The following is a 24341-nucleotide window of genomic DNA, read 5'->3' on the forward strand; positions in this document are numbered from 1 at the left end:
TTTCGGCATACCCGCTGCGCAGCCCTGAATCCCACTTCCTGTTCGCATGTAGGTTTATACTGGTGCTTTTGAAATAAAAGGGAACAGATGGACATTAAGGATGCTCAATACTCACAATGTGTATCATGAAAGCATTTTGCAGTCTGCCAGATTATAACTTCACAGGGGAAAACAAGGGGCATCTTCTTCCTTCTCCCTTACATAGCTCTCCTGCTTAGTGACTGGTACCTGTTGGACAGCCATCTTGTCTGTCTTACCTTATTTGGCTTGTGTGCCCGTTTTCTGCTCCCTCTGTTAGGGCAGTGTTTACCAAAATGCGTCCCACGGTGGGCTGTTTCCATAAGCTATCCCATAAAATCAGTTCTATGGCCAAAATACGTTTAAGAATCACACTAATCCCATTATCATTTTGGATATTCCCAGTACAGGTAAGCATATTAAATGCTCTGAGAAGTCATGCAGGCAAGAAAACTGACTACTATTTAGCCCTCCGTTTTCCAAAGTTACCTGACCCTGGAACCCCTTCTCTCTGTTACTGCCTGTTTGTATTATTCAGTGGAAAGCATTTTGGTCTAACACTGCATTGGAGCCTCCTGTTTTGGGGTGTCCATCCTTTGCCCCAAGAGAAAGCAGGAAGATTGGGCTGGTATCTTAGAGGAGCAGGCCTGGCAGAATTTCTTAACAAACTCTTAGAAGGGTGTATTTACAATAGTGACAGCCATTGCACTCTGCCAAAGAGCTTTAGCTGTGGACAGTGACCTCCTGCAAGAATGAGGGTGCCCCCTGGAAAGTGTTTATACTCTCTCTCTGAAACTTCATATGCCCTTGAAAAAAGGGCGGAGGGGATCCATGGCCACTTTGGTACTTTCTCACAGCCATATATGGTACAAGATAGAGAAATGGCTTGACCAATTGAAACAAAAGCTTTCTCCTGAAACATATTGCTTGAGATTTTAAACAAATAAGTTCAAGAGGAGGAAGGAGATATTTTGAGGCTGATATGCCTTCGAGAAATGAAAGATAAAGAATAGGAACACTTTTGGTTTTTAAAGTGTCTTCCTTCCAGTGTCAGCAGTCAAATGATTTGTCTCCTTATCCAGCCGAGGGGAAGATTTGGAAAATATGTGTAGGAGATCTTTTGATCTAAAGGGATGTGGGAGGGAGAGAGATTTGAAGAACTTTTTCTCTTTTTAAGGTGTTATCCAAGGTCAAATGTCAGCCCAACTGTATACTGATATTTCCAGCAAGTTAACCTTTGTTTAGGTTTTCCAGGTCTTTATGACATTAAGTGAGATTTGAAAATATATCTTGTAAAACTGGAGAAAATGGAATGAAAACTATGTAGGAAAATGGTATTTCCATATTTTCTTTAACTGGTTTTTAGCTACCAGCAGAGAAACAAATGACCTCATTGCCCATGGTTTCACTTGGTTTTATCCAAAATAAGCCACTGAAGAAAAAGAATTATTACCTTGTCATATATTAAAAAGAAGCAGCTGTGATTGCTCCAGCTGTTGAGGGCTGCTGCTTCCGCCTCCCCTGGGGTGGAAAAGTCACTGAGGAAAACTGGGGACTTTGTGGCTCCTGCGGGACAGAGATGACTTTAGTCTATTAGGGTGATGCACTTTTGCATTCTGCACATTTTGGGGGCTCACTCCATCACGAGATGGAGTGTTTGTACATGACCTTTTCAGTGACCCAGTACAGCAAAATTTCCACCATTCATAGAAGAAAAAGCATTAAAAGCATCACCAAGGTTTCTAGTCTTTTGAGTTCGCTTATCTTTAGAGAGAGCTGGCATGGTTAGCCAAGAGGGGAAAGCCAGGCAACCTGATCTTAATTTTGAGTCATGTGGAGGGGTCCAATGTGAGTAATAGTTTTTATTTGTTTATTGAGTTTTCCGGGAATCATTTTTGGCACCTAGTAGTGCATCAGCCATTCTTATAAGTAAGCTGAGTATAACTGCTAACCACAGCACAGGGCAGCAGGTAGTGGGGACCCCAGAGAAGTCCCAACAGAGCCTTATGGCTCTTTAGATGGAAAGAGAGGGCCTCTGGTTTGGGGGTTCTGGAGGTTTCCTAGAGGGAATGGCATGGGAGGTAGACTGGGGGCTAAGGTCCAGTGTGGATGGGAGGCAGTGAGGGATCCAGTCAGAGGAACGTGCCAAACCAGAGAGTCAGTGATGGCCAGTTTGGGAGGGAAGAAGCAAGTGGTATAACTTGCTAGCCTGCTAGAGTTTGCTGAAAAGGATCACTATTGCTTCGAAGCAGAAGTTGCTTTTTTCAAGCTAGAATAAAATAGTACAAAGAAAGTAATACTCAAAACTATATAATTTCATGTGATTCATTAACCATCAAACTAACAGAGAAACTTTTTTTATATAGATTTAACAAACATTTATTGAGCCCTAAGTGTGTGCCAGGCCCTATGCTAAGCACTGGAAATAAATAGTGAACCCCTCACCTGTTTAGGGCGTGGGGTCAGAATTCCGTTACTTGCAGCTGAATGCAGTCCTTTTGTAAAATTGGGATAATATATGCATAATACAATATTTACCATTTTAGGCATTTAAAAATGTACAGTTCTGTGACATGAACTACATTCACATTGTTATGCAACCATCATCATCCATCTCCATCACTTTTCATCTTCCTCACCTGAAATTCTATACCCATTAAACATGAACTCCCCATTTCCTCCTCTTCTCCCCAGCCCCTGACAACCGCCATTCTACTTTCTGTCACTGTGAATTTGACTACTCTAGATACCTCTAATGAGTGGAATCATACAATATTTGTCCTTTTATGACTGGCTCATTTCTCTTAGCGTAATGTCTTCAAGGTTCATCCATGTTGTAGCATCTGTCAGAATGTCCTTCCTTTTGAAGGGTGAATTAATATTCCATTGTATGCATATACCACATTTAGTTCATCCATTCGTTTATCCAAACAATAGCCATTGTTTATCCATCCATTGATGGACACTTGGGTTGTTTCCACCTTTGGCTATTGTGAGTTACGCTGCTATGAACATGGGTATACAAATATCCGTGCAAGTCCCTGCTTTCACTTCTTTCACTGCTTTTGGGTATTTACCTGGAAGTGGAATTGCTGGATCATATTCTGTTTAATTTTTTGAGGAACTGGCATTCCATTTTCCACAATGGCTGCACCACCTTACATTTCCACAGTAGCGCACAAGGGTTCCATTCCAGTTTCTGCACATCCTCACAAACACTTATTTTCTGTTTTGTTTTGTTCTGTTTTGTTTTAGTAATAACCCTCCTAATGAGTGTGAAGTGGTATCTCATTGTGGTTTTGATTTGCATTCCCTAGTGATTAGTGAAGCTGAACATCTTTCCATGTGCGTATTGGCCATTTGTGTAACTTCTTTGGAGAAATGTTTATTCAAGTTCTTTGCCCAGTTTTTAATTAGGTTGTTGTATTGTTGTTGAGTAAAGGAGTTCTTTATATATTCTGAATATCAATTCCTTATCACATATATGATTTACAAGTAGTTTCTCCCATTCTGTAGGTTGTTTTTTCACTCCTTTGATAGTGTCCTTTGCACAAAAGTTTTTGATTTTGATGAAGTCCAACTTTTCTACTTTTTGGATTTTTTGCCTGTGCTTTTGGTGTCATATCCAAGAAATCATTGCCAAATCCAGTGTGATGAAGCTTTTGCTCTGGGTTTTCTTCTAAAAGTTTTCTAGTTTGAGCTCTTATGTTTAGATCTTTGGTCCATTTTGAGTTAACTTTTTTATATGGTATAAGGTAAGAATCCATCTCCATTTTTTTGCATGTAGATACCCAGTTTTCCCAGCACCATTTGTTGAAAGGACCATCCTTACCCCATTGAATAGTTTTGCAAATCCTTTGACCATATATGCAAAGGTTTATTTCTGGGTTCTGTAGTGAAGTCCACTGGCCCATATGTCAGTCTTAATGCCGGTACCACACTGACTTGATTACCATAGCTTTCTAGTAAGTTTTGAAATCAGGAAGTATGAGACCTCCAATTTTGTCCTTTTTCAAGATTGTTTTGGTTATTCGGAGTCCCTTGAGATTCCATATGAATTTTATGATGGATTTTTCTATTTCTGCAAAAAAACCATCGCTAGGGTTTTGATAGGGATTGCATTAACAGAGCAACTTTCTAAAAACATTTGTTTATATGAGTCGTCATCCTTATTCTAACTTGGATCTCCTGGGATCCTGTAGAATTGTAGACACAAGAAGATTCTTAGAGCATTTGTGAGCACAGCCCAGCTCGCTCTCCCCCCATGCCCTCTCACTCTCCTTTGTGGTTCTCATGCCTCCTTCTCCCTCTTTCCATACCTCCAAGGATCCTCTCCGGGAGGGTGTTGGAGAGAAGACTAGGTTTAAGCCCATGCCCTTAATGTTAGACACTGATCACAACAGTGCGGAGAAGGCTCCTCCAGCCAGGCTCAAGGAATGCTGCAGAACCACTGATGGATGGAGTGAGGTTCACGTGGCCAGCAGGGCTGTAGAGAAATGACCTGAGCAACTCTGAAGACAAGCTCCAGCCTGTGTGCTTGGAGTCCACGCGCTGTAAAAAGAAATAAAAACTGGTTTCAATTATCCTAACAAATTTGAGTGCACAAGATTGACAACTTGACAAATTATAGGAAATTGCCAACATTTTCCCAGGTCCGATTATCAGGCCTTTTCATGAAGACCCTGGAGAGGATTTAGGTGGGAAACTTCCCCAGGGCAGGTTTGAAGTCACAGTAGCGGTGACAGGGGCTGAGATCAGCCAGCCTGGAACACACTCCCTGAGTGCCTGCTGGCATCGGGACCAGACCACCAACGTTTCCCTAACCAAGAGACTGGGACAGAAGGGACCTGTGGCCAGTGTTGGCCTTCCTGGAGGGAAAGAGGAAGAAATGCTTATTTATCTGCCTTAGACAGTATTTTCATTTAGAAAGTATTTTGGTTACTGTCAGGGAAGGTTAAGGCTGGTTGCCAGAAAAACCAAACTTTTCCCTCCCCACTGGAGGATTAATGCTCTCCCTAAACCCTTAAAAAAAAAAAAAAAAAAAAAAAGCCCTTTCTCTTCTTCAAAGGCATCCTGTCTGCAATGTTTCAAATGAGACTTTTTCCTCCTTGCCATGGTTTGTCGGTTGGTGGTGGTTGAGTCTTGTAAGCTGATCTTTGAGAACTGTGATGCTCAGTCTGGGGACATAGAATCTGTTCAGGGGCCCTGATCAGCATTTTAAAAAACGGACTTGAGTCAAATGTATCAGAGCTTATTGCACCTATAAATATATACAATTATATATCTAATTATATGTTTTACAATATAAAATGCATATATTGCATTTTTCAGTTTTATGTATGGATATTTGAATGTTAATTGAGTGTGACATAATGTGTCATTCTTACTGTGTTTAGTAGTCAAAAACTTGCTAAAGCTATTATTTTTTCAATTATATTTTGCTAAACAAGGCCTGGTCATATTGCCAGATCTGTTCATTCTCAGCAACATGTCATGCTGAAAAAATACACATGAATAAAGTTCTAAAAAGTAGCCATTTCACGTTAGTTTGGAACCTGGTCCTTATGTGGGCTTTCTGATTTGATTTCTATCTGGTTGATTACATTTTCCAAAAGAATAGATTTCATGTAAAGCAAGTATTTCTAAAATACTTATTATATGTTTTATATGTAAAATAAGTATTTCTTGATTTAATGCAACAGTGTTTCCACAACTCAGTCTTTCACAGACTTTCTGCGTGATTTTTGCCAAATCTGTGAACCAGATTTAATTTTTTTTTGTTTTTATTTATTTTATGTTTTCCTTAAATCAACTCAAATTTTAATCTACATTTAATATCCACGAAACTGTTAATTTATATATGGACTAGTTATCTGTTCTAATATGCAATAAAATAAACATACAACTTTTAAACTATAAAAATGTCATCCCTGTGCCATCGACAATAATCTCACCGACTTCGATGGCATTGTTGGAGGAATACAGATGTTCGGAACATTCTTGATGCTTTTCTCCTTTCTCCCTCTTAGATTCCTTTGCTCTAACAAAGGTCCATATGCAGGAGAAAAGAAACGAGGGCTGTTAGTTATTAGGGCAAGAAGTGCTCTTAATTTTAAAGAACTCACCCCCACACCCCCAGCAACGTGCACAATTGCACACTTATTTTCCTAGAATATTAGCATTTCTGAGTTCACTGGTGACTCATTCAAGGTTGACTACAGCTTGACTCAGCCAGGTTTTCTCCTGCCTTTATTAGTAAACATCTTAAGAGAACGGTGGAGGGGGACTGCTTGAAGATAAAGAAACACCTGTTAGTCACAGCCCAAAGTAAGGACAGAACTTAGTGAGTGAGAGCTGTGTTCTTGGCCCAGCCTCATAGGGTCTCTCAGAGACTCACTGAGATTTGAATGGAAACGGCTGAAAGGACTCTAGAGAAAGAGCTAATCCTCTTTCTTACAAATAGGGCGACTGAGGCCCAGAGAGGCAAACGGCATATCTTGGTGACAGAGCCTGAGGCTTGGCCTGCCCATCCACACCCCTTCTGCATTTATCTGACCATCTCAGAAGCCTTGTAAGGAAAGTCTCTTGCTAGGAATCACAGAACCCTGGCATTAGAAATGGCTGCTTCCCAAAGAAAAAGGAGCAGCCCGAATATCCGCTTCAGCCAGGGTCACTGGTGTGACACCTTAGAAAGGACAGAAACGTGTCAAGTTGACCTGAACAAGACCACTCATGACTTGGAGCCCCCTTCACTATTAAGGGGATTTCTGGCCATGGTGTAAGCACAAAGGATTGACGATCTGATCCTCAGATGCCCTGTCCCCAACTCAGGAAAGTTCTGTTCTAAAAACCAAATTCAGAATCATCTCCAAGTGCTGGAATGAGTAGCCTTGAAATGTCCCCATGATTTCACAACCAGGGAGGCCCTGTAGTGAAATGCCAAGTAGAAATTCTGAAGCTCTGAGTCCCTGTCCTGGTTTTTTTCCTGGAGTTTAGGCTGAAAAGTTTTAAGAAAACCCTAAGGACTAATCGCAAATCTTGTGTCTCTGTTGCCTTAAATGTGACTTGCAAAAGTCAAAACTGCCAACCAACAATTCAGAAACTGTGTACTGAGTATTTCCTATGTGCTGACAGCTTTGGGACACAGAGATGAATCGAGGAGTGTGTGTCTGTCCTGGAGGAACTCACAGACCTATGGAATAACCAACCAACCCATAGCAGAAGCATGGCGTGACAACCAACTCAAGGGTCACCTCTTCCATGAAGGCTCCCCAGATGGGAGAATCAGTAACGCCTAATCCTTGGGTCTCGTGGTGCCTCATACAGCCCTCCACAGTCCTCTGCGTGATCCTGTGCTCTGTTTTGAGGTCTGTCGCCCCTTTGGACAGTGAGTTCCTAGAGGGCAGGACCTGCATTTTGTTCATCTCTGTGTTCCCAGTGCCTGGTGTAAGGCAGTGGCCCTCCAGAATCTTTCTCCGGGGAGGTATGGACAATGTCCTAGGAAAACAGAAAGTTGGGAAAACGTCATATGATGCAAACAGACAGTCCATTCAGCTTGAGGGCCTCAGATAGTGTAACAGAGGAGAAGGCACTTGAGCTTGGGTTTAAGACAAGTAGGAGGTGCTGGCCCCGTGGCACAGCAGTTAAGTTCACACGTTCTGCTTTAGTGGCCCAGGCTCCCCCCCGGTGTGGACCTATGCACTGCTTGGCAAGCCATGCTGTGGTAGACATCCCACATATAAAGTAGAGGAAGATGGACACGGATGTTAGCTCAGGGCCAGTCTTCCTCAGCAAAAAGAGGAGGATTGGTGGCAGACACTAGCTCAGGGCTAATCTTCCTCAAAAAAAAATTTTTAAAAGACAATTAGGAATTTCTGGGAGCCATTTGGCACAGCCTGAGCAGTGACAGTGTGCGTGTCCGTCCTGCCTGCATTGTGTGGACCCCTTCCATGCACCTGCACCTTTTATCTGAAGGAGACACGTCTTCAGTGAGTCTGTGCATTTCGCTTATGACAAGCCCGGTGTCTGTTTAACTCTGAGTCCACATTAGCTGGTTAGTTGTTGGTTAATTTCCAGCTGTGTATATTAATGTTAAAAATACTCAGAAATGCTAGGGAGGGGCATTTCTTGTCAGAACCATTTCAAGCAAGCTTTGTAGGAGTTCGAAGGAATGAGTGGGAGCAGAGGGTTGTGTTGATCCATGTTCTCATGCTTAGTGGGGAATATTCCCAAAACTTTTCTAGGAAAGAGGGGTGTCCCTCTGAACATGATGTCATAGCTCCTGTAAGGATGTTGTTGCAAACTGGTCCCCCAACCCCCCTTTTCTTTAGCATTTACTTTCTAACAAATGGTGAAATTAATCAGCTCCTTACTGTCTGTTCCTCCCTGCTGGACCGTCAGCTCCATGAAGGCAGAGATCTTTGTTTTGTCAAGTGCCTAGAACCACGTCTGGCATGTGCTAGGTGCTCACCGAATGAATGGATATTATGGGAATGAATATACTGAATGCATGAATGAATGACTACTTCTGCCCCAGATCAGAGCCCAAGTAACAGGGAAGGCCGTTGTCCTAAGAGAAGGGGGACTCGGGACTGGAGGGTCAGCAGTATTCCACCCAGAGCCTCCTGTCCCGCGGCTGCTGTGGATGTCATGAACATACCCTCGCAATAGAAATGCCTGAAAAGCACCCTCATCATTCAAAGGCCTGTTGTTTAAATGTATTCTTCTTCAAAGGAGGTACCCGTGGTGCAGGCCCAGGGGCACTGTGTCAGGAGGCCTGGGTTCAAATCCCAGATATGTCCACATCTAGCTGTGAGATTGAGGGTCAGTCATCAGCCCTCTCTTTGCCTCAGTTTCCTCACTGGTAAACCGAGTATAGTCAGCCCCTCTTCACGACGTGCCTGGCACTGCACCTCCTGACACCCAGGGGGCCATCCGTGGGCAGCATCAGGGTGAGGAGACCCTCTGAAAGGCAGGTGGTGTGGGCGAGTGGGTTGCAGGAGCCTGTTTCCAAGCTCTCCGCAGGAAGAGCTCCAACAACACCCGGCCAGTTTCCTTAGGGAGGGCTGTGCAGCAGCCCCCTCCAGCCCAAATCCCCAGTAAGTCAGGAAGATGTATGTGTTTTAAAACATTGGGAGGTCTGCTTTGGATCACCCTGGCTCTGCGGCTTCCCCGAGCCGTTGAGGGTGAAGGGAGGCAGTCCCGCTGCCGGGAGCTCTCTGCACGGCGCTCGTGTCCCACACAGCGGCTGCCTTCACTCCGCCTGGGCGGCCGTTGACGTTTAAATCATAAAAAGCCGCTCTATATACAGTTTACTCTGTTGCTAGAAGGCAGCGGAACATAGGTATTAAAGAAAAAAAAAAAAAAGGCAGAAGAAGCAGCCGTTAATCCCGCCAGGCTTCTGGGCACTGGAGCAGTTGCGGATGACAAAAGTTAATTAGAAACATGAGCAGTTTAACCGAAAACACTTGTGACAATTGGAAGGGCAGCCTCTTCAGTTGGAGGATTCTTCCTAGGGTGTCGTTGTGGGAGAAAGTGGCTGCCTCTAGGTAAGTCGTGGCATCGTGACTTTGCAGATGGGGACGTGCTCTCTGGGGGCTGAAGGGCTGCCTCCTGTCTGTCACGAGCACCGGGTGGGCTCGGGGCGTGGGTGGGGGCGTGTGCCTCCCCTGCCGCTCTCTCTGGCAGCTGCCCTGCCATGGGATCGCGCTGCACAGTTCTGGCACTGCCTGAAGCAGGGAGCTGCCGATTGCATCTCTGTGATCTGGGCCTCCTGGGTGGCTAGCAGAACTCCAGTTTGGAACCCACTCTTCCCAGAATAGCTCTGGTTCTAGTTTGGACATATTTTGAGGCTTTTCTGAGAAAGGAGTCTGGCTGGGGAAACACTCCTGAGCACCAGGGGAAAGGCTTGACTTTCAGATAACCTGCGTGTTTTCCTGCCTACAGTGAAGCCACGTGCACAGTTTACACTCTTAAGCTGAGAAGTCTATTTTAAGTCCAGCCTGAATCATGTTTGTAACTCTTTAAAAGTGCCAACACAGAAAAACTTCTATGCTTTGATAGCGTGTAGCAAGTTCTGTGGGTAATTATTCTTCTGTAAAGATTATATATGGTCTCTCTTCTCTATTTTGTTGTCTCTTTTCTTTTAACGTCTCTTTAATGTTTCTTAAAGTTGGATAATGCTCAATTGTTTGGCATAACTGGGAAATGGGGTTGTGGGTTGAATAACTCAAAACAATAGATATTTCCTACATCTTTCTTACACCACCATGGTGGCAGTGTGAACTTTTGTTTGTTTTTCCATAAATTTACGTGCTTAGTTGTGCTTCATGCCTGTTGATGTTAAGATCAGTGTGCATTTGCACAGCACACCCCAAAACGTGATTGGGGTAGGGGGGATGTGAACTGTGCGTGATAGAGAGCAGGAGGAAGTCAAGGTAGAATTTAAAATTGAACCACAGAGAATGCACCAAGCGGGTGATGGAGCTGTATGGCGTTCCGGTTGGGAGTGACTGGCTGTGTGACCCCAGCCAACCCTCCTTTGTCTTCAGTGCAGGTCCACAGGTGTAACTCAGGTTCCCTTCTCTTCCCCTCTCTGCAGAGCCATCGGCAAGCCCAGCCTCCCCCCACCCCGGAATGAGCGAGCATGCACCTGCCTCTTCCGAGAGCGGCGGCCCCTCGGCTCCGGCTAACGTGGGCGCCGCCTCAGCCATCCCCCAGCCTGGCGCCGCCTGCAAGCCTTGGCGCAGCAAGTCGGTCAGCGTGAAGCACAGTGCCACGGCCGCCGTGCTCTCGGTCAAGCAGCCCGTGCCCGAGGCCCCCAGGCCCAGCCCCGAAGCCATGAAGCCAGCCCCCAACAGTCAGAAGTCCATGCTGGAAAAGCTAAAACTTTTCAACAGCAAAGGGGCTTCCAAGGCGGGTGAGGGCCCGGGCTCCCGGGACACGAGCTGTGAGCGGCTCGAGATGCTGCCCAGCTTTGAAGAGAGTGAAGAGATGGAGGCGGCGGGTCGCCCGCTCGCTGCGGCGGGGCCTGCCTCCAACAGTCCCAAGATTGCGCTCAAGGGCATCGCCCAGAGAACGTTCAGCCGGGCGCTGACCACCAAGAAGAGTTCCCCGAAAGGCAATGAGAAGGAAAAGGAGAAACAGCAGCGGGAGAAGGAAAAGGAGAAAAGCAAGGACCTCGCCAAGAGAGCCTCTGTGACTGAGAGGGTGGACCTCAAAGAGGGGCCGAAGGAAGACCCCATTGGGGCGGCCGTGACCGAGATGCCAAAAAAGTCCTCCAAGATCGCCAGCTTCATCCCCAAAGGGGGGAAGCTCAGCAGTGCCAAGAAGGAGGCCACGGCCCCTCCCCACAGTGGAATACCAAAACCAGGGATGAAGAGCGTGCCCGCGAAGTCCCCAAGTGCCCCCGCCCCTCCCAAGGAGGGGGAGCGGAGCCGGGGTGGGAAGCCGAGCTCGGGGCTCCCCCAGCAGAAGCCCCAGCTGGACGGCAGACACTCCAGTTCCTCCTCCAGCCTGGCGTCCTCGGAAGGAAAAGGCCCAGGCGGAACCACCCTGAACCACAGCATCAGCAGCCAGACTGTCAGTGGGTCCGTTGGGACCACCCAGACCACAGGAAGCAATACTGTCAGTGTCCAGCTACCTCAGCCCCAGCAGCAATACAACCACCCCAACACTGCCACAGTCGCGCCTTTCCTGTACAGGTAGGACCGGCCACCCGCCTGCCGTTTCTGGGCTGTTGGGCACAGGAGCCTTCCTGGTGGATTCTAGGTCTTTGAGGGCGGGCTCAGGGCTGCCCTCCAGGAATGTTTACGCAAACAGCTAAGGTACCATGGGATAAGCTCCTGTCAGAGGTGCATGCAGTGTACTAGAGGGAATGGTTAATACAGTGTGGCGTGAGGGAGGTCGGAGAAAGCTCAAGAGGACGTAAATGTGAGCTGACCCTGGGATAAGTAGGATTCCAGGGGCACGTGGGGGCCCGGGGGTGTTTGGGAAACAGCCGCATCTGCAGGAGCAGATGCGTGAAGGGTGGTTTGGTATCACTCAGCTAGCTCCAGCATCAGTCCCAACACATCTGAATGTACTGTAAAAATGGAAGACGCAAAGACCGCTTTGCTGCATGACCGAGGCTGCTTCTCTCAGAGGCATGCATCTTGAGCTTCCAGAGCCTCGCAGTTTCTTACCGTGTCACACGTATAAAGTATCTTCCCAGTCCCTGCTGTGTGCTGGGAGTTTCTGGGGGGAGGGTGGGTGAGAGAGAAGAGTAGTGGTAAGGACGGATCAGCTCTAGAAGAACGAAAGAACTGAGGCTGTATCGAGGACAAGTCTGGGTGTTTGTGGCTGACTCCATCCTTCTGTCTATTACCGGTCCCTCGGTCTCTGTCTCTGATGACACATCCACAGGACCATGGAGCCCGTGTGGAGCCAGGTGCTGCTTGCTCTGTGGGGTTCTGGCCTGTGAGGGGTGCTCAGCCTGCACCGCCCACCTTTTGCAGAAAGGAGGACCCTGGCTCCAGGTGCTACTTGTTGCATGAGGATAAGTCCTCTCCAGGCAGGTGGAAGCTCCCCGAGCACTGCTCCTGAGGGGGTCCCAGAGCTTTGCTCACAGTAGTCAGCTTGGTCGTGTGCTGGACACGTGTGGTGCGTTTGGCCACACTGCACAGTTGAATGACAACTGATAGCTCTACGTAGCAAGAGGGGCCTAAGACTGAATGTGGTAGTCCGGGCACTCATTTTACACCTCTTACCCTAAGTCCCTACACATGTGCAATTGTGTACACGCACTCGTACAACCCTGGGTGTGGACATACGTTGACAGTCACATGTAAGTATGGACGCAAGTACACATTCAGATTTAACATGCAGACGCCCATATGCACGTACACTTATAGGCCTGCTCGTATGCACAGGCTCATCCCCAGACTCTCAGCTTCTGCTTATGTTGTTCCCCAAACAATTAGCTATCCCCCCACTCCCTGCCTGAGTTGTGTTCTAGTGGGTTCTGTTACCATTCCTGCCAGGAGCTGGTGGAAAGTCTGGCATGAGGGATTTCAGAGTAATGCCCACCAGGTCCAACCTGTGAAGAAAGGTCCCTTCTCCCTTTTCCTCTGCTCACCCTCCCCTTTCAGTGAGGGTCACACCCAAACTTTTTAATTGAAAGACAGTCATCTTTTTATTAAATCAAGTCATCAGCTCAGCTCACAGTCCTGAGAATAGAGCCAAGGCTTGGAAGTGACTCAGTGCCAGCTGCGTGCAGGGCGTCTAATGCAGTTGTTCGAAGCGTGGAGGCACCCAATTGCTCCCCGTGAAGTTCTCATCATTCCAAGAACATTAATAGTCTTGAGGTAATGCATATTCAAATGACTCTTCACAGATTCTTGATTTGCATTTTCAAAATTAAAATATATGACAGTCTTTGATCAATCCCACTCCTTCCTCCCTTGTTTTTTGGCTGTAACCATTTGAAAGATTGTAAAATATTTAATCCCTGTTTTTAAAAAAAAAAAAAAAAAAGTCAAGTTTTTCCGTGAGAGGAAAATTTCTTAATGATAAAGAGCAAATGTCTGACTAATAGGAGGAGGGAGACAGCCGCCAAGCTGCATTTTAACGTTAATGCTCACCTGGTGTGATGTCCTCCTGGACCCTCCCTCTGAAGTGCCTTCCTCTTTAGGTGAGCCAGGGGAGAGCCTGGAAAGGGGAGCACTGGGATAGGAGTCAGGACCGCTAGGCTCTGTCTTTATTAGCTGGTGACTCCCTGCGTGGTCCGGGACCTGGCTACAGGAACAGCTGGTGAGCATGCACTAGGTGTGTGCAGAGACTCAGCTAAGGGCTGTTCATGCCTTCGTTCATTTAGTCATTCTTGAAGAAGAAGAAGAAGATTAGCCCTGAGCTAACATCTGCCAATCCTCCTCTTTTTGCTGAGGAAAGCTGGCCCTGAGCTAACATCCATGCCCATCTTCCTCTACTTTATATGTGGGACGCCTACCACAGCATGGCTTGCCAAGTGGTGCCACGTCTGCACCCGGGATCCAAACCAGCGAACCCTGGGCACCGAAGCAGAACACGTGCACTTAACTGCTGCGCCACCCGGCCGGCCCCTAGCTATCTTTTTTATCCCCATTCTGTAGGTGAGCAAACAGTCTTAATTAAATAACTTGCTCTAAGTCACAGAGCTAATAGCTAGAAGAGCAGTGTTGAAACCCAAGTCTATCTCACTAGAGGGACCGAGCTGTTAACCATGAAACAGTCTTGACTCTAAATCTCTGCCTCTCTCTGAGCCTTATTATCTTCATCTGTGAAGTGAGGAGGTTGGACTAGATTAGAGGGTTTAAAAAAATGGTTTAGACTCCCTCTGTGCTCTAAAATTGATGGCTCACTGTATGTAACTTACAATGCTCCCCCCTGAGTCTCTCCATGTTAGCGATGTTACCAAGAGACAAAAGGAAGGTAAATCATTTTTTTAAATCACGCAGAATGAATTCTATTTATGGGTTCAGAAGTAACACTGAGCACCTCTATCTCTACACGTTACTGAGTGCTTTTGTGTCGTATCATATGTGATTTCTGTAGCAGCAAGGGGAGGTCGCTGTTGTCGTCCCCTACTATACGGAAGAGGGCCCTGAGGGTCACAGAGGTGAAGCAGCTAACGCAGATGTGCACAGCTGTCAATCAAGTTCTGGGCTCCAGACCTGCAGCCGGCTTGGTGTTCAGACTCCACCTCTAATGTTCCTTCCAGGACCCAGCATCTTTCTAGACTTAAAAATTTCTCACCTATCTGTTCACCTTGCCTTGACTGAGTGCCTGCTTGGCGTGTGAATTTGAACGGACCGTGTTCTTATGTGCACACGTCCAAAGAGCCAGTCTTTGCCTTTAGAGGTCTGTCTCATTGAGGGAAGATTTATTAACTAGGTCGTATTATAATAAACAGGCATTGGAAAATAAGGAGAGTGCTGTGGAAGCACACCAGAGGTGGGGCGGTCAGCTGGCGGACTGGGGGAAGGCTTCCAGGCCAAGGTAGCATGGGAACTGTGTCTTACAGGCAGAATAGGAATAAATAAAGGAAGAAGAGAGAAGGGCCTTTAGGCAGAGGTCTAGTAACTACAAAGACGTTTCTGCTAAGAACATAGTATGATCTGGGAGTGGAGAGAAGCTACATGTGAGTGGAACGCAGGTAGGGCTGTGTATACAGGGCAGGAGTGGAGGAGATGGGGCTGGAAAGGAAGGAAGGTAGAATCCCATAATGTAGGGCCTCTTCTACCACAGTGAAGACTTTAGACCTTATTCTGTGGGCAGGGGGAACCATTGAAGCCCTTTAATCAGAAGGTCAAAGAGATCAGTGGAGGATGGTGTGGGGGGTGGACCAGATCTAGGAACAGCCTAGAGCAGAGATCATGGATTCAGATGCCTAATTGAGCCCCAAAACAAGATACAAATGAGTAGCTCAGGATGCGTGGGACTGTGGCAGAGGAAACTCCTCCTCTCTAGAGGGAGCAGCCACCACTTAACACCAGCAGGTGGCACCCTGCAAGAACGTGAGCTCAGTCTTTCTAGACTTTCTCATTTTTCTGAAAGTAAAGAAAAGAGAAAGAGAGAGAGCAGGAATCCAGATATTTCTTGTGAAATCTCCAAATTTTTAAATGCTGAAACTGATTCAAAAGCTTTAAAATACTCCACAGACCAATGAGAATGAATCTGTGGGCTGGTCCCCACACCTAGCTGCCATTCCCACCCTCCAGGCTGGAGGCAGCGTACTTGGAGGGCCTTGGCAGAGATGGTGAGAGTGTGGATTCCGGCCAGGGCATGGAGAGGAGCACTGGGAGGATGAAAAGCCTTTGTGGGTAGAGATTACAGGAATTAGAAACTGATGGCTGCAGTAGGAGGGCAAAGCGGGGAAGAATGGATGGATGACGAGGTTTATCAGTACATCCCCCACATTTAAGACAACACACATTCTTGGCAAATGCTTTCTTAGAGAGTGCAATCTGGTTGAATGAGCTCAGGATGCTAATGAATTAATAATGTTACACCCAGGGTTCTGCATCTGAGTGTAATTATGTATTTGCATGCCGTGCCTAAGTGAGCAGAAGTAGTTGAGGCAAGAACCCATTGCATGAAGCAGTTGCCTTGATTTGCTTGACAAATAAGAGCATGGAGAAGGTTTGGGGAAGTACAGATTTCAGTCAAGTGTTGAAAGAATGATCAATGGCACCTTTCATGTCAGAAGATCTGAGCTCTGAATCAGAGACCCAGAGGGCAGACACACCTGCTTGGCACCCACTCCTGACTAGTTTTACAGTCATCTTTTTCAGAGAGCCGTGTCAGGGAGGTTGGCGGGAGCCGTGGGGGCTGTCAATGGAGTCATCTTTATGCTTGACTTGCTGGCATTGCTGGTTACTTAGAATTGTGCTCTTTGGCATAGGTTAAATGATCCAAACCACCCAGTCCTCTCCAGCATTGTTCTGGCTGGACCCAGCTCCCTGCTGGGGAGTCAGAGAAGCACTCCCCAGTGAGGGATTGCAGACCCTCCGTTTGGACAATGAATATTTCATCTTTTACACTTCGATGGCTCTGTCTGTTTCTAGGACATTGCTTCACGTGCGCCGATGAATTATTTAGCATCAGTCTGCTGGTCTGCTCTTTTCTGAAGCTTCTTGCTGAAGGAGGTGGTGGTGGGTGCTGTGGTCAGACCACAGTGGTCCGGATGTGGTAGGTGCTGCTCGTGATACGCTGTCTGTTTGGTTTGTGTGAAGGTCCCAGACAGACACCGAAGGGAATGTGACTGCCGAGTCCAGCTCAGCGGGTGTGAGCATGGAGCCCAGCCACTACACCAAGAGTGGACAGCCTGCTCTGGAAGAACTCACCGGTGAGTATGGAGCCCAGAAGTTCCGTGTCTACTGGTGACGAGGCCTCCTGTGCAACCGCCTGCTGGAAGGCACCGACCCAGCTTGATTTGCAGATGTTTTACTGTTGCATTGATTGATGAGCTAAACCAACTTATTTTCCCTTTTTTCTTACGATTTTCCTTCTTCTCTTTCTTCCCTGTTTTTTTCTCACACACAATCTACTCCCCAGAATTGTAAATGGGTCTCTTACCTGTTGGCAAACCCTGTTTTAAGATAAATTCCATTTTGTTCATGTAGAGGCTCTGGGCCACCCTGACACTTCACTTTGAATCTCTTGTTTACTCTTCAGATAAGTTGCTTTCCAACAAGAGGTGGAACTCTAAAATATTGACTTTTTTATGTCCTGTATGGAAGCACTGATTGAAAATGTGTTCTTAACATCCTCCATTAATTGGGAAGATTATAGCATGCTTCTTTTACCAAAAACAAACAAAATCTAAATTTTAAGTATAACCTACATAATGGTGACTGAAGGGGGCATGGTATAAAAACATAACATCCACAGTTGTCATATAGTTAATTCCACAAATATTCACCTATTAATGTTATCCTGTCACGTTCTTAATTTAAAGAACGAAAGCTGGCATCTGAGTTAGAATGCCTCCTGCAGTGCATTCTGAGTTAGCACCTTCTCTATCTCTTTTCCCCATTCCCCATTGCTGTGCCCTGCCTTCCAGCAACTTCTAATCAGGGAGGCAAGTGGTAAACCACATATTTAGCAGTGGCTGCATTATTCTTCTCATATCTTACCACTTCCAGAGTTGGGTTAAAAATTGAATTTGTGTTTAAAATCCATTTATTAGACTCAATATCCATGACCACACCATTTTAATGGCCACGTTACAGTTGTGGAATTGGTCTGCAGCCCCAATCTTACCCATCTCCCTATTAGCTCTGAGTATTAATTTCAGAGCATCTGAGTGATTTAACTATTTCCTTCTGGTTCTGCTGGCTGGCACAGCACCGGGGCAGAGAGGTTCCAAGCCATTTGTAAGTGATCCATCTTGCACTCGTTCAGGGCCCCACATTTGGGATTGATTTTATGTTTCCTTCTCGCCAAGGTTTGTAGCTCTTTGCATGTGAGGACATGATAGCACAGGAAACAGGCCAGCTTTGAGGAGAAGGATGTGGAGTTCAGGTGACTGCTCAGGTCTCCACGCACATTCCAGGTCGTGTTCTTATGTGCACACATCAAAAGAGCGGGGCCGGTGCTTCAGAGCCCGCCGAGTATCAGATGTGTGTCCTCCGGAGGAGTGTGGATTTGTGTCCGACACTGAGGCTCAGCAAAATGCACGTTTGAAAAGCACAGGCAGCAGCCAGAGAACATTCCGCCTAACACTGAACTTCAGAGTGACAGATTGCAGCCTATGATCTTTCACTAGTTTTTCTTTTTCTCCCGTGTCTCTTCTGCATCAGGACTCTAAGCGAGTCAGAGCCCAGAAAGCCTGGGATGCTGTCCGCTGGTTTGGGGGAACAGACTGCAGTCAGTTGTGCCTGATCAAGCACTCGGTGGTATTAAGTCAAGTGGTGTTGGTTGCTAATGAAGACTTCTCAATTGGGATGACTTGTCGTGACGTTCAAGCAGTAGAAACCACATGTGTGATTGTACTGTCAATTATTTTATGGAGAGACTACACAGTAGCACGAGGTTGAATTTAACTTGTCTGCAGCCAACCCCTTGAAATGACAATGAATGGTGGGTGTATTTAGAAATGGACATTGGTGAGACTGTCTGATCAGTTCCTTAGTTTTTCCCCTTGCTTATGCAAATTAGGTGGATTTTCCCATGGTGCTTTGCCACTTACAAGGCATTACAGTGGAGACGGTGCAGTTTGGAGTGTAGAGTTAGAGGGAACCACATGCTCCTGTTTATTATCTGGGCCATGAATCCCTTCTGTCCTTCACTGGCGTATCGTCTTTCAGTCTCTGCTGGAATATTTCTTATGACAGGAAGGCTATTCCTTTGTAAGGCAGCTCTTCCATGTTTTGTTGGCTTTAACTGGTAACGAAGTTCTTTATTCTTACATATCTAGTCACTGGATATAATCCAGCCTCCTGAAGCCCACAGATAATTTCCATTCTTTTCCATGTGGCAGCATGTCCGTTAGCCTCCCTTAGCCTCCCTCTTTCAAGTGAAAATCCCAGGGTCTTTCTTGTTTCTTTTGTAACACCCTGACATCTCCACGCCCAGCCCTGTTGGGTCAGGATAAGGTGTTCTCTTCATCATGACCGGTGGTGGCTCGAGGGAGGGCTGCCCTTGGCCAAAGGCAAGAGAGCCGCAGGTAGCCACGGGAGCGCTTACTCAATTCTCACCAACTCAGCATCTGAGCTGAGAGGGCCCTGCTGTGTCCGTCGGAGCATGGTTGTGATTTTATTTTGTTCAGCTGTGAGTTGGTGGGAAACTCTTACACTCAGTCCATCCTCCAAGGAAGCAAACTTGACAGTTTAGAACATAATCACCTAAGCAAGGCAGGTGCATTACTGGCTGCATTTCTACATTGGAATCTGGTGTATGTAGGACTCTGCGGGGAGCAAACGTCCCCAGCGGGACCCCAGGACGCTGGAATTCAGCAAGCCTTCACTTCCTGCCAGGTGTATCACGTGTCCTTCCATCTGATCCTCCTCCCAGCCCTCTGAGGGGAAGGTTTATCCCCATTTTACAGATGAAGTTCAGAGAGGATACGTGACCTATCCCAGGTCAACTGGCTAATGAGTGACAATGCCACGATGCAAACTTCTATTTGCCGGCATGCAAAATCCATGCTTTTCCTTCAACCCTGTGCAGACTAGATGTCTTTTGAATGATAAATATTTCTTGGGCACCTATAAAAATGTGTGTGTGGCGGGGGGGAGTGTTAGCAAAAGTGAAGGTGAGATACCATCCCATCTCAGAGATCTCTGAAATTCTAAAGGAGGGTTAACAGGTAAATACGTCATTAATAGAGACATGGGTAAAGAAATATAATTATTATACAGCTTGTGTGTGATTTAGTTAACGAAGGTAATTTGAAAACTTGTGCCTAGACCCAGTTTCCTATAAACATTCACTACAGGTCCTAGAGCTGTCAAAGGTCGGTGCCTTTTGGGCAGCCTGACACAGATGAAATGTGGCCAAACTGGCAATAAAAGATATTTAATTGATGGCGCAAGAGATAGATGTGATTACGTTCCTCCAAGGCCACTAAGGGGAGGTAAAGTAGACATTCATCACTGCTTTCAGTTAAAAACACATACGTACCTGTATGTGTTTTAAAGAATTGGGTGGGAAATGCAAGTTTGACCACATTTCAGATAAGAGAAAAATGCCTTCCAAATTTCTTTTGGTTGAAAAGAGGGGTAAAATTGAAAACACTTGCATTTTCAAGGATGGCTTTGCTATAGCCAGTTTCCTCCATAAAATGACGTATCTATTGTTCAATCCGGCCCCCAGCTCCTACGCACCAGCATGCCGAGAACAACCTAAGGAAATTATCTGTCTCAGAAGGAAAGTGAATCTATGACATTTCTTAGCTGCCTGTTTTCCTATTAATGACAGTTGCTGCAAGTTCTCCTTAGTGTCCAATGTAAGTTTTACTTGCTGTTGCCCATGTGTACTATGTTCTGTATGGAGATTTCTTTAAAATTGTTGCTCAACACTCGAAATAGTCACACGCTTTTAAAGACCCTTGATTATGGTTCTTCGGTCTTCTCAGCCCTCCCTGAAATGGCTCTGAGAGAAAGATGTTTGATTCCTTTAATCGTTACTGTGGTTTGTGCTCTTTTCTTCCTCCCTGGGCAAGCCCGTCAAAACAGAATAGCTGGGGAATGCTAGGCGAGGCTGCTCTGAGAGGGCACATGGCTTTCCTGGCTTGGTGTGGCCTGGTTCTCCTGGGACGTCTGCCGGCTTGACCTCTGCTGAGCCAGATTTTGTGGAAAATCTTGGCCAGGGAATGGAAGTCCCTTGTTCCACAAAGAGAAACCCTGAATCTTGGTGGTGGCTCTTGCTCTGGAGCACCAGCTGGCAGGAGCCAAGTGCTGTGGTGGGCGCTGTGCTCAGCACCTCCAGGCCCCGCCCACTGAGTCCCTGTGGCTGCTGGCATCTTTGAGGTCTGGACTGTCACTGTCCTCGTTTTAGGACTCTGGACTCTGGAGGATGGAGAGGGTCAGCACCTTCCCCAGGGTCACACAGCCAGTGAGTAAAGGAGCCAGAATCTGAGATGACATGATAAATCTAACAAGGACGAACCTCTCTATAGAAATGTTTGATTATTAGGTACACATCTTTTAGCCACTGCAAGTTCCATTTGTAAAGCAGGGCTGGTCAAGGGCAGCGTATATCACCAGTGGATGAGAGAACAGAATGCCTCACCCACTTTTCCGTGGGCAGAAAATGATTCCTGGGAAGTGGTCAGCCCGTACGTGTGTGTCTCTGTTGGAAACAGTGTGAACTGTGCTTACGTCTCTGATTAGGCGCTTTGCTTCTCCACAGGCTGGACTTCACTGGTGTCAGGAGGGACCTGGGGGGAGAAGACAGCCTTACTCTCCTTTGGGCATCCATCCATCCATCCATTCCTTCCTTCATGCTCAGATCCTTTGTAAGCACCCACAGGGTTCCAGGTGCTGAGCATGGAACATGGTTGTGGTCATGGACGTGATTACTCCGCCCATGAAGCTCACGATCCGTCTGAGAATTAAGATAATCGTAACCCTTGACTTTCCAGGGGAAGATCCTGAGGCTCGGCGCCTGCGGACAGTGAAGAACATCGCTGATCTGCGGCAGAACCTGGAGGAGACCATGTCCAGTTTGCGGGGAACTCAGGTTACGCACAGGTACCTCCAGTGTGGATTTCTCCACTGAGCTAGCTAGTCGCTTGATTTTCACATGGCTTCTCTTGGGTTCGTTCATGCCTCTAGGCAAGTGATTTGGTTAGTAATGGAATAAATAACACTAATCCTCAAATGTGCTGGAATTCACAAAGAATGCCATACAGCGTACAGAAGAAAAGTGTCAGGAGCAAAAATTAGTATTAGGTAGATTCCTCCCAAAAGCAGAAGGTTGCTAGATCCACTCAACAGAGGATCCTGCAGTCCAGCTCCACTGAAATTTCATTTTACGTGTATTTTCCAAAACTCTGTTGTGCCGTTGAAACAAGCAGGTGAACTGTATTTGACCTGTGCGATAAAGTGAATAACTTGAATTCCTACCCGGTCTTCTGATACACAACACTCTGTAATGCTGTTAGTCATGCACGTGCATAAAACACGTAAGGAAAAATTTGTAAGAACTTGTGAGCATGTTTAAACCGTGATTTAGTTGGATGAAATCTAGGATTACATTGGAAGCATTTGTCGGGTTGTTTCCATTGTTGAGTGAGAAGTTGAAGGGGATGCGGCCCTGGTGTTCCCATCACGATCGGGGCAGAAGCACGTTTTACATTTCTGTCTTGCTGTGGTAGTTGAGGCCAAGTTCTGGTTGCACCACTGAGCTCCCAGGAGTCTGCCTTGCTTCTCCAGTTTCCGTCTCTGTGATAAATGAATATGGCAAGGAGACTGCAGGGCTTTCCTGCTGCCAGTGGTCTTGGCAAATCAAGGTTAACCTCCGTGGGTTCTATGTTGAATAAGACCGGGCCCAAACCTCAGGGGTCCCCAATAAGAGGAAAGTAAGGCTGCCTGCAGGGGAGGAGGGAGACAGAAACAGTTGAGGCACCAAATTGTTTCTTCCAGAGCAGAGTAAACTTGGGAGTGTGATGTGGGGCTCCCCAAACCTTTAGATATTTGATGGCATGGAGCCAGAGGCTGGACCCTGTGACCCTGTGATGGGTGATGAAACATCCCCGTTTCCACCATCATCACTGAAACGGCCTCCGTGTGGGTTACAGCAGTCTGGTGGATTTCTCAGCTTGGATGAGGGTGGTCATGATGACATTACCTTCTTCAGGCTTCTTCCGCAGGCAGAACCCTTGCTCTCTGCTCAGTTAGGAACCCGCAGTGCAGCTGTGCGGAGGTACACTGGTCACCTTCGCCCGGCCGCACACCTGCAGGGCCGGGAAGACAGTGGACTGCAGAAGAGTCTTTCTGTTGGCCGGGGGAGTGCTCAGTCTCCTGGCAGATTCAGCCTCTGTAACTTGATTTGTTATGGATCTCAAGCCTAGGCATTTACCACTCTCTTCCAGCCTTTTGCACCCATTCAGTTGTCATTGTGGACAAATGTGGGAGAAGCAAAAGTGTGAGGGAAGTGGACCCTTCAGAGTTAGAAAATCAAGGCTCTCCCCACCTGCTTAGTCTGGAGGGAGCTGAAGCTGTGAAATGTGATGTTAGGAGCTCCAGAGTGGACGGTGCCTCCTGCTGTTCCAAAGGAAAGCTGGGACGCAGCCTGCCAGCACGAATGGGCGGGTGGGGACCTTGCTGCCTCATTGTTGTCAGGTCAGCATTTTCTCCTTCCTTCCCTGGGTTGGAAAGAAGATTCCAGTGTTAAGATTGCTTACTTAAAGTAGTCAGTAGTGGGTATCTTGCACAATGTTTTAGGGGAGGAAGTCTCCGCTGGGCTTCTCAGAATGTTACATAGTTGTGCAGCTTCGTCTTTTCATTTTTAACAGAGGAAATACACTGGGTGGAACATTGGTGCCTATCATTTGATACTATTTTGTATGTGGGAAATACTTAAAGAATATGTACACTGCAACAAATACTAGGCACGTTAGGGTCTAACCCAAGGCTGGCCTTGTGTTTCTAGCACGTTGGAAACCACATTCGACACCAACGTCACCACGGAGATAAGCGGGCGCAGCATCCTCAGCTTGACAGGCAGGCCCACTCCTCTCTCCTGGAGACTTGGCCAGTGCAGCCCTCGGCTCCAAGCAGGGGATGCCCCCTCTATGGGCAACGGGTACCCGCCTCGAGCCAACGCCAGCCGGTTCATCAGCACCGAGTCAGGCCGCTATGTGTACTCTGCCCCTCTGAGGAGGCAGCTGGCCTCTAGAGGCAGCAGCGTCTGCCACGTGGACGTCTCGGACAAGGCAGGAGATGAGCTGGACCTGGAAGGCATCAGCATGGACGCCCCCGGCTACATGAGCGATGGGGACGTTCTGAGCAAGAACATCCGGACGGATGACATCACAAGCGGGTGAGTCCCTGGGGCGCCTCTCTCTTCACTGTGTGGAGCAGGCTGGGCCCTGGGTTCTCTTTGCAGGCGTTTAAGTCCTCTGGGGGAGATCGAACTGCCTCCTTCACTTTCTGCTGTCCGCGTCAAGGACCGTGCGTGGAGGGGAACCTTCTGGGCTGAGAGTCGCAAGACCTAGACTGCAGTCCAGTTTTGGCAGGAACTCGCTGGGTGGTTCCAGCAAGGCTCCACAGGCAGCCAGAATGACACTTGACAATAAGCCATATTGTGTCCTTTAAACCAAACCTTGCACTTAGGATGGAACCCTGCCTCCTTGGCATGAT

The 24341-nt window shown here is 47.1% G+C and overlaps 1 protein-coding gene across 19 annotated transcripts in view; it reads left to right on the forward strand.

The window, feature by feature from the left end:
• NAV2 (neuron navigator 2) overlaps nucleotides 1–24341 on the forward strand; it is a 706640-nt gene that overhangs the window by 531128 nt on the left and 151171 nt on the right. For all 19 annotated transcript variants that reach the window (XR_011541254.1, XM_070624490.1, XM_070624493.1 and 16 more), the window contains 4 exons: nucleotides 10619–11720; nucleotides 16767–16879; nucleotides 21620–21728; nucleotides 23632–24021. Coding sequence is in view for 18 of the 19 variants with exons in the window: in XM_070624490.1 (XP_070480591.1) it covers nucleotides 10619–11720; nucleotides 16767–16879; nucleotides 21620–21728; nucleotides 23632–24021 (1714 nt within the window). In the remaining variant the exon portion in view is untranslated. The remainder of the gene's footprint in view (nucleotides 1–10618; nucleotides 11721–16766; nucleotides 16880–21619; nucleotides 21729–23631; nucleotides 24022–24341) is intronic.

This window comes from Equus przewalskii, chromosome 6 (assembly GCF_037783145.1).
Source record: "Equus przewalskii isolate Varuska chromosome 6, EquPr2, whole genome shotgun sequence".
In the NCBI taxonomy this organism is placed as follows: domain Eukaryota; kingdom Metazoa; phylum Chordata; class Mammalia; order Perissodactyla; family Equidae; genus Equus; species Equus przewalskii.